This window comes from Alosa pseudoharengus, unplaced genomic scaffold (genome assembly GCF_046254945.1).
Source record: "Alosa pseudoharengus isolate Yale_2024_CS ecotype anadromous, Long Island Sound unplaced genomic scaffold, YU_APseudo_1.1 YU_APseudo_1.1_scf_20, whole genome shotgun sequence".
NCBI lineage: Eukaryota > Metazoa > Chordata > Actinopteri > Clupeiformes > Clupeidae > Alosa > Alosa pseudoharengus.
Window position 1 is genome coordinate 19,364,148 of NW_027468664.1, and position 10,086 is coordinate 19,374,233.

The following is a 10,086-nucleotide window of genomic DNA, read 5'->3' on the forward strand; positions in this document are numbered from 1 at the left end:
TGGCTTTATGGTCGGGAATAAATAAAAGGAAAAAAAACGGATAGGTAGAAACGTTTGTGCTGTATTATTCAAAGCAGTCTCCTTCCTTTAGAAACTTCTCTCGGAGGACCAACTTTGAAATAAGATTTGTGCTGTTTTGGAAATTACTCATCCATTGCTATTGAAGTGCATAGCATGGTTGTATCATGTCACTGAAAAGGTCTGTGCGCTCATTGTGCTGTGATACCTCTGTGGAATCTGATTGAAACGATGGTAGTCCATCTTCCATGACGGTAATTGGATTTTGTCACTTTTTTTCCCCCCATAGGCGTGTGTCGTCACCTCTGCTAACGGCGAAACTTTGAAGGACAGAGAGCTTTGTTTGAAAATGAGCTTTATTGAGTGGATGAGTGGCCCTCAGTCTATCTCTAATCTGCCTTCTCTTGTGAGGTTAATGTCATTATGATTATGAATATGATGAGCCGAACGTTACATAGATGATTCACTGATAGAGCCATTTGCGTTCTCCAGCTTCAGGCCCATAGAACCATGAACTCCTGCTGCTCACACACAAGAGGGATCCATGTCCCTTAAACAAAGCCTGATTAGTAAGAGACCCTCATCTCACTCTTATCCTCCACTTCTTTCTCTCATTCTCTCGCTCTCGCTCCCTTTTTCTCCCTCTCCCTCCCTACTCTCATCAACCATGACTGGGAGATGGGCAGCCGTATCGCACTGACCCGGGATCCAGAGAGTGTGATGAGAATAAGTAATGGTTTTCAGAGGAGGTAAAGGCCCTGGCTGATTAGGGGTCAGTGCGAGAGTGTATGTTACGAGAGAAAGCGGGCGAGCGCGAGCCTGATGAAGGGGTCAGCGTCTCTCTGCTCGATGTCTGAAGAGGGCCCCTCGGGCGGCTCGAACCCTCCCCAGCACCGTGAGCCTGTGTGTGTAGGTCCACTCGGGTAGCTGAAGAGCTCTCCTAAACAACAAAGGAAGTGCATAATGCAAGTGCTTGGTTTACCTAAGACACGACCCAGCTGTCGATGGGAGTGTACGTGATCTCAAAGCTGGACGTTTGTGTTTGCCATTTACAGTTTATCTCGTTTATTTCCATAAGCATTAACACTAAGCGCCAAGTATAAAAAGCAAATAATAGCAAAATACAAACAAAAACAACTTCACAACTGCAGCCACAGCACATCCGACCCACACAATCCCCATGGTAATATGTTTCTCATACACTGGACATTCATGCTTGTGTTCGTGTGTGCCCTGACAGTGAAATCCAGTGTCCCTGCTTATTGTTTAAAAAAAAAAAAAAATGTATATAGGCTAATGTATAGTTCATTCAGATGGTCTTATTTTGGACAGGACGGTATTACATAAAGCGTTTTTTTTTTTTTTTTTGTGCATTACTTTGTACCCAGGTGCATTCTGAAGGCGCTGCTCGTTTGTCATTTTGTGTAAGATGAATGGCCTCTATGGCCTGTCTCTCCACAATTGAGTGGATCAGTGTCGTGAATGAGGGGAGTACAGAGTGTGTCCTTCCTCTTCCAAACAAAGGAAGACGTATGAGATGAAGATGTGAGATTCCTCCCTGCAGTCGATCTGTAAAAGCGAGAACACTCGTTGTGTAGAGGTTGCTGTTTTCACCAGCAAGTGCATGACTCCAGGGACTGGAATGGAGGTTTTTATTTTCTCAAAATTCTTGTGTGCAGTGCAGGCAAGTCCACATCCATTCAGTCTCTGCTGGATACTACAGTACCAGTGATTGTTGTCCACGGTGTAGGAGCGGCCTTTTTTAATGTTCTCCACCAATGGATGTTCCTTGGCCCGAGAGGAATTTATCGAGCTAGCCTTGAGGCGCTTTTTGTGAAGCGGAAACTGTCAGCTAGAGGGTGTATTGTCGCAGTGATGTCACCTTCATGCCCACCTCCGGTAGACGCTCTCAAGGTTTTTATTTATTTATTTATTTTTAGCGGTTTTATTTTTTACCAGCTCAATTCATTCCCCACACCTGCGCTTAGAGAGGGGAATGCACACACAAAGCAGAAATACAGACACACACACAGACAGACAGACACACACACACACACACACACACACACACACACACACACAGACACACACGCACACGCACACGCACACGCACACACACACACGCGCACGCGCACGCATAGTGTGTACTCTCTTGTGCAGACCATCTGCATGTGTTGAGCTCAGCTCTCGTGAGAAAAGAAACACTTTGTGGTGCTGAAGCCACTTTATGGTGCTGAAATATTGAACACCCCCAAAATCTCGCCTCAATCTACTCACACAAAGCACAGCCCAGCACAACACAACACAACACAACACAACACAACACAACACAACACAACACAACACAACACAACACAACACAACCCAACCCAACCCATCCCCAAGCTGCACGAGTCCCATCTGACCACCCCTCTCCTCACCACAATTCACCTCTGCCTCATTAGCAGTGAGGTACTCGGGCTGAAGGCCATGTGACGAGTCCCCCTGGGCAGTGATATGCTATGCCAGTCAGAGTGTGGGCATAGACTCAGTGTGCGTGTCTGTGTGTGTGTGTGTGTGTGTGTGTGTGTGTGTGTGTGTACGTACCTGTGTCAAGGCACCCAGGGGTTTTGGCTAATTGGACCAGGACTGTCACAACCAGCTAGATTCTCAGACACCCTCCCTCCCTCTCTCTCTCTCTCTCTCTCTCTCTCTCTCTCTCTCTCTCTCTCTCTCTGTCACCTTTCTCGACATCTGTCTCTCTGGTGCTCTTGTTTTCTCACTCCCCTGCCTTGCTCACTATAGCCCTCTCCTTCTGCCACTGCAGGAAATCATGAAATATTCACCACAGGAGTCCGTAACCTTCTCCCAAGAATCACATTGACTCAGCCTGATGGCTGCCCACAGTTGCATGTCATGCCATGGTCTGAGTACAGCACAATCTGGTCCACACCGCTAATTTATTAGGAGTCTAGACTTCGTCGCTGATCTGAGACCTGTGTGTAATGCTTTCCACTTTGATTCATGCCATATGAGTTCATGCATATCCTTTGATGTTTTACGAGTACAGCACAATCTGGTCCACACACTGCTACATTTTATCAGGACTCGAGACTTTGCCAGTGATCTGAGGCCTGTGTTATGCTTCACGCTTTGATTCATGCCATATGAGTTCATGTGTATCCATTGATGTTTTCACAGGGTTCGATCGGGGGAAGGACGACACGCCTCTGAAAGAGGACAGTCAATCCATATCCAAGAGCAAGGTGAGTGTTGCAGTGGACTGGCCTGTGCTGCTGCAGGTCGGCTGTTATTGGCAGGGACTTATCGATGCACTGAATCTGTCTATAGTTCACAGTCAGGGATGGAAAAGCCCCTGGACAGGACATTAACTATGTATGGACAAGAGCTGTGAGATGAAGGGATGAAGGGAGAGAGAAGAAAAGAGGAGAAGGGTGCATGAGTTAGGCTGAGAGAGAGAGGGAGAGAGATGAAAAGAAAGAGGGATAAAGTATGTATATGAGTATAGATTAACTTTTTGGGTGAGAGTCTAATTAAAGCAACCATATGTAAGATTGTCGCCAAAACTGGTACTACAATCACTTTCAAATTACTGTAGAGCGGTGTATCCCCTCCCCCTGACTCGAGGTTGCCAACCCGGATGCCAAAACACTACTGACTTTGTGATTAGTAGATAGGTAGAGGGTGGCGCATCAGGCCAAAACACAACATTACATGACAAAACACAACATCAATATCAGTTGAGGGCTGCAACTTTTTAAATAGCAATATCCTGGCCGGACTACTGTTGTCAGTCATATAAGTATTTGAAATTAACATGATTTCTTAATGTCTAGTGACATATCAGGGCCATTTTATGATTAACTGAAATACATTTCTTACATATGGTTCCTTTAATGTTACAACCTTAAACAAATGTTAGCAACACCCAAATCACCAGCACAAGTCTTTTAGGTTTTGAAAATAGGGTAGACCTACTAAATGGTCAAATATTCAAATGGTCAAATATTAAAAATTCTGTCAAATAATTGTTTGTCATTTGAATGTGTTTGGGCTCTTGCCAAAACAGAGACAACCTGAAAGGCAATAAATGGAATTTATTGGACACCCACAGATTGTCAGTGCGGTTGTTGTAAGCCAATGTATTAACATGTAGTTAAAACTAAATGGCATTCGATTGAAAGCCTTTCATTTCAGCTCCACTGAAATTTGTGCAGAACTGACAGCTGTGAAGTGGTGTGTCAAAGGCAGAATGCTGAATTGAAATGAAATGTGCTATGGCTGTGTCCTTACAACGTATGCCAGAGAAATTCGCCAGTCTCTGATGAAGCTGCTAGATATCTCATTTGGCACGCATTAATCTGCAGTAATGAAACAAAGTCAAATTTCATTTCCTCTAGCCCAATTCAGATGAAAAAATGTGACTGGGGGGGTATGGGTTTGTGAGAGCGTGCCAGTTTACAAAAATCACACACACACACACACACACACACACACAAACACACACACACACACGTCATGCCCCTGAGCACCGTAGGGGTCATCGGATGTTATTTGTGGTGGTGATGACCCCACTCTGGGCATCTACTGTATCTAGTAGTGATGGTGATGAATGGGGTGTGTGTGTGTGGGGGGGGGGATTTATTTTTACCCATACTGACACCTCCATGAGCTCATCCTCCCCACCAGTAGCACAGGATGGGGTGGTGATAAGAGAGGAAATGAACACACACACATACGCTTACTCTCACACACACACTCGCGCGCGCACACACACACACACACGCACACACACACACACACACACACACACACACACACACACACACACACACACACACACACACACACACACACACACACACACACACACACACACACACACACACCGCCAATAGAGTCATCACCCTCTGGTTGTATTTATAGAAGCCTGCTGTCTGCACTGTCATCGCCGGGCCCCCTCTCAATTTATCCGCTTGGCAGCGCCGCAAACTCATTATTGGCTCTGCCGGAACCACCTAGCCACAACTGGAGGCCTCGGCATCTGTTTCATTTACATGTTTCTCTTAGTCATTCAGCACGGCCCCTAATGAGACTTTTAGTGCAAGAAATGCATAAATAGTTCTTTTAGGACTGACTGACTGACTTTACTTGGTCTTCAGGTAGAGTTTGTTTAAAAAGCTAAATAGCGAAAGCTAAGCTAACAGCTTAACTAATGTAGTTTTTTTTTTGTTTGTTTATTGACTTCATTATCATTTATTTAGCGTGATTTTTTTAGTTCATTGTGTTCTGTAACATTCTGTTTCTGTTCTCTCTTTCCTCCGCTGTCTTCACGCAGTCTGAATCAAAGCTCTACAACGGGTCAGACAAAGATGTGTCTACGTCAGGGAGCAAGCTCACAAAGAAGGAATCTCTCAAGGTGAGTTTCTTGAACTCCGAAAGCAAGGAAGTTTCTTTTGCTCTGGAATAGCACGTGGGCACGCAGTGCATGTGTTTGCCTGCGGTGTGCCCGGCAGAGAAAGGGCGAACTGATAAAGTTTTGATAGTCCTTACGCAACCCTCGGGCATCAATTATGCAGGCAGACTGCAGCTGTCCTCCAAACAGCATAGCACCTTGAAGAGGAGAGGAAAAAACCCTGAGTGTGTTTTTGTGTTTTGTGTTTGCTTTGTGTGTGTGTGTGTGTGTGTGTGTGTGTGTGTGTGTGTGTACAGTGTTTCCTGTGTGTGTATGTGTTTCTGTTTGTGTATGTGTTTCTGTTTCTGTGTGTGTGTGTGTGTGTGTGTGTGTGTGTGTGTGTGTGTGTGTGTGTGTGTGTGTGTGTGTGTGTGTGTGTGTGTGTGTGTGTGTGTGTGTGACCAGGTTTGCTTTTTTATCCATGTTGGCCTCACAGACGGCAGATGTCTGCTAAATCCCCCCCTCAGACACAGATCTCCCTCTGCTGTGCACATAAAGCTTACTTTGAGCCCTTTCATTGTGATTGAAGCAACCTGATCAGCACGGCTCGCCAGCGCCTTGCGTCACTCTGTGGACCCGCTCCCCGAGCGCGACGCTATTTTAAGAGTGATTCTGGGTTACCAACACACAGCAGACACATCAGGCCTAGATTAGGGACAGTCAGCATTTCTGAACGTATAAAAGGGTCATTTAGTGTGTGTGTGTGTGTGTATGAGTGTGTATTACCATTGTGTGCTCCTCTGAGGATTTCACTGTATCACTTCACCGGTTCACCCCGAAAAGTTATTTGTATCTGAACAGCTCCGATTGATTTTTAGAAATAAGGCATTTCTGAATACCTCGGCATTTGCCCCAAGATGTCTGACTGCATTGCTCCCGCGCAGTGCACCCAGATGGATGTGAAATTCAGTTGAATGTTTGCTATTCTTGTCCAGGTCTGTGAGTGGATGTATTTGATTATCAGGCACACACACACAGCTGTCTCAATGGTTATTAGTGGCAACGATATGCACTCTCACACACGCGGCCCTGACTGGCCAACCATGACGGCATCAGTATTCAACTTGGTCCTCCGCAGTCAAACAGAATGCCACATCCACATAGGAATCCAATCTCATACGCCAGAAGAAAGCCAGAGTACAGAAAGAGAGACAATCTCTCTCTCTCTCTCTCTCTCTCTCTCTCACACACACACACACACACACACACACACACACACACACAAATGCATCACATGGCCTGGAACAATATTGTATGAACACAATACTTTCAGCCCTGCATGGCAAATAAAAAGTGTTCAATTAATTCTGTTCAGTTCAATTAAGTTTTATTTGTATCATACCAGCAGCGGAGAGGGTGGTCTCAAGGTAGTCTTTCAAGCGGCCGTTTAAAAGACACATCTCCAGTGATGTGGTGGAGTAGAGTAGATAGGCCGATACAGTATTGTTTGTGGTTGAGCCCACTGACTGAAAATGGGAAGGGCAGTGAGGGTTTGTTTCAAAATTGAAGCAATATTTTAGCTTCATTAGTGTGTGATGTAAGGGCGTGACGCCATGCTGTGCAGGCAGTGGTTGAGGTTTTGTGTGTCGCCCCCTATAGGTTCAGAAGAAGAACTACCGGGAGGAGAAGAAGCGTGCCACCAAGGAGCTCCTCAGCACCATCACTGACCCCTCCGTCATCGTCATGGCCGACTGGCTCAAGGTGCCTTTCACTCTACATCCATCTCTCTCTCTTTCCCTCCCTCTCTGTCACTTCCTCTCTCATTCTTTCTCATTATTTTTCTCAATTTTCTTTCTTCTACCTTGACTTGGCAATTGTGGCATTTTTTTTACTTGCCATTTTTCTTTTGTGTTAAATTCTATGTTTTTCCTTTTCACTAGTAATAATAATTTTTAAAAAAAAGTCAGACTCCAACTCTCTCTGTCTCTCTCTATCTTTGTCTTTGTCATGTGAACTTCTGTGCGTATCGGAAAGGCACTACGCCGAAACTATGCCGAGAAAACGCCTTTTTCTCCTTTTCTGATTACTTCTAAGTTTGGCCCAGTACTCTTAAAGACAAAAAAGAGACTGAGTGAAGCCTGCTCCTACCCTTGAAACTTTTCTGTCTATAATAAGAGCTTGTTCTCTAGTGTGTGTGTGTGTGTGTGTGTGTGTGTGTGTGTGTGTGTGTGTGTGTGTGTGTGTGTGTGTGTGTGTGTATATCTACTTTTCTGTCTATAATATGAGCTTGTTCTCTAGTGTGTGTGTGTGTGTATATATATCTACTTTTCTGTCTATAATATGAGCTTGTTCTCTAGTGTGTGTGTGTGTGTATATATCTACTTTTCTGTCTATAATATGAGCTTGTATCTCATAAGTGTGTGCTATGTGTCTGCACTTGACAGATCCGTGGCACCCTGAAGAGCTGGACCAAGCTGTGGTGCGTGCTGAAACCCGGGGTGCTTCTCATCTACAAGACGCACAAGAACGGCCAGTGGGTGGGCACAGTGCTGCTCAACGCCTGCGAGCTCATCGAGCGGCCCTCCAAAAAGGACGGCTTCTGCTTCAAGCTCTTCCACCCCCTCGAGCAGTCCATCTGGGCCGTTAAGGTACAGGCGCCAGACGTCCAGACTTCAATATTCCTCAGGGAGTCTCAGAGTTTTAAGCACAAAAAAAAAAAAAAAAATGAGGATCTTAAGCTCTATTCAGATAAATCAAGTGTAGAATCAGTGTGGTGCTTGATTTAGGAGTCTGATGGGTTTCTCTCTATCTTTTTTATTGTTCTCTCTCTTTCTTTCTTTCTTTCTTTCTCTCTTTCTCTCTCTCTCTCTCTCTCTCTCTCTCTCTCTCTCTCTCTTTCTCTCTCTTTTTCTCTCTCTCTCTCTCTGTGTTGTCCAGGGACCCAAAGGGGAGGCGGTGGGCTCCATCACACAGCCACTGCCCAGCAGTCACCTCATATTCCGTGCTGCCTCCGAATCTGACGGTGAGAGAAATCACCTTGTAACACACACATGCACACACACACACACACACACACACACACTTGGGCAGGGTGTCAACCTTATTATTACTTACATTACATATTTTATATGACTCATGTACATAGGTGTATATACTTCAGATCTGCCTCTCACATTTGAATACATTTTTGTGTGTGTGTGTGTGTGTGTGTGTGTGTGTAGGTCGGTGTTGGATGGATGCTCTGGAGCTGGCTCTGAAGTGTTCGAGTCTTCTGAAGCGCACCATGATCCGTGAGGGCAAGGAGGAGATGGGCCCAGCCACGGAGCACTCACACATCAACTTCTACAGCCTGCTCCGCGCACACAACATGCAGGGCTTCCAGTGAGAACACACACACACACACACACACGCACGCATGCATGCACGCTTCTACAGCCTGCTCCGCGCACACAACATGCAGGGCTTCCAGTAAAAACACACACGCACGCACACACACACACACACACGCATCAAATTCTACAGCCTGCTCCGCACACACAACATGCTGGGCTAACAGTGAGAACACACACACACACACACACACATCAAATTCTACAGCCTGCTCCGCACACACAACATGCAGGGCTTCCAGTGAGAACAGGCGCACACACGCACGCACACATGCTTCTACAGCCTTCACAGCGAGCAGAGAGAACACACATGCTCACACATCACAAACATAATCACATTGACTCTTTCTAGGCCCTGAATTCAGGCACATATATGAATATGAATGAGAATACAAATATCCCCCCAGCGTCAATACATTCCCAGGGTAAACACAGAATATAATGCTGGAAAGTTATTTTTCACACACACACACACACACACACACACACACACACACACACACAGACAGACACACATACTGTGCTTTCTGTCTACTGTGTAGGCCCAACTATTTGTCCATCTCGTCATTTGTTGTTGTCCGTTTGCTTGTACTGTCTGTACTTCAGCTCAGCCTGCCCCCTCTCCTTCCTTCCCCAGGTTCAACGACAGTGACCAGTTCAAGGACCCGGACCTGTACTCGGACAAATCGGACCGGGAGAACGAGCAGGAGCACGAGGAGTCGGACAACGAGGCGCTGGAGAAGAGCGAGGAGAGCGACAGCGACACGTCGGAGCGTCAGGACGACTCGTACGTGGACACGGATCCCAACGAGGTGCTGCGTGAGACGCCCTACTTGGAGCAGAGCCATGAGGAGCTGGGTGAGGTGGGTCCCCCATGCCAACAATCAGCCCTCTGATTGGTGAAAGAAGGCAGTAATGGGTGCTCTGATTGGCTAGAGCATAATAGATATAACGTGATGTGCTGTGTGTAGGCAGAGTGATCTGCTAATGGGTCTATAGATTGGCCTGCCATGGTAACTATTTCTGCTGGACGATATATTGTCACGGAAAAATATAGCGATAAAAAATATTATTGTAATTTTAGACCATTTTAGGCGAACCGCACAATAATGCCATTACAAGGCCTCTCTCCACCTGCAACAGCAGTTCATTTGTGACGGGCCTACCTATAGATGTTACTTGAAGTAATGCTTACTAATTGCTTATTGTGCCTGAAGACATAAATTAGCAGGAATCAGAATATCAATATAATATATCAGTATCGGATGTTACTCTGAAAGGAGA

At 45.8% G+C, this 10,086-nt stretch overlaps 1 protein-coding gene across 10 annotated transcripts in view; it reads left to right on the plus strand.

The window, feature by feature from the left end:
* osbpl8 (oxysterol binding protein-like 8) overlaps nucleotides 1-10,086 on the plus strand; it is a 93,457-nt gene that overhangs the window by 70,367 nt on the left and 13,004 nt on the right. For all 10 annotated transcript variants that reach the window (XM_076296795.1, XM_076296793.1, XM_076296794.1 and 7 more), the window contains 7 exons: nucleotides 3,199-3,263; nucleotides 5,357-5,437; nucleotides 7,073-7,174; nucleotides 7,858-8,061; nucleotides 8,351-8,435; nucleotides 8,635-8,794; nucleotides 9,440-9,665. In XM_076296795.1, coding sequence (XP_076152910.1) covers nucleotides 3,199-3,263; nucleotides 5,357-5,437; nucleotides 7,073-7,174; nucleotides 7,858-8,061; nucleotides 8,351-8,435; nucleotides 8,635-8,794; nucleotides 9,440-9,665 — 923 coding nt within the window. The remainder of the gene's footprint in view (nucleotides 1-3,198; nucleotides 3,264-5,356; nucleotides 5,438-7,072; nucleotides 7,175-7,857; nucleotides 8,062-8,350; nucleotides 8,436-8,634; nucleotides 8,795-9,439; nucleotides 9,666-10,086) is intronic.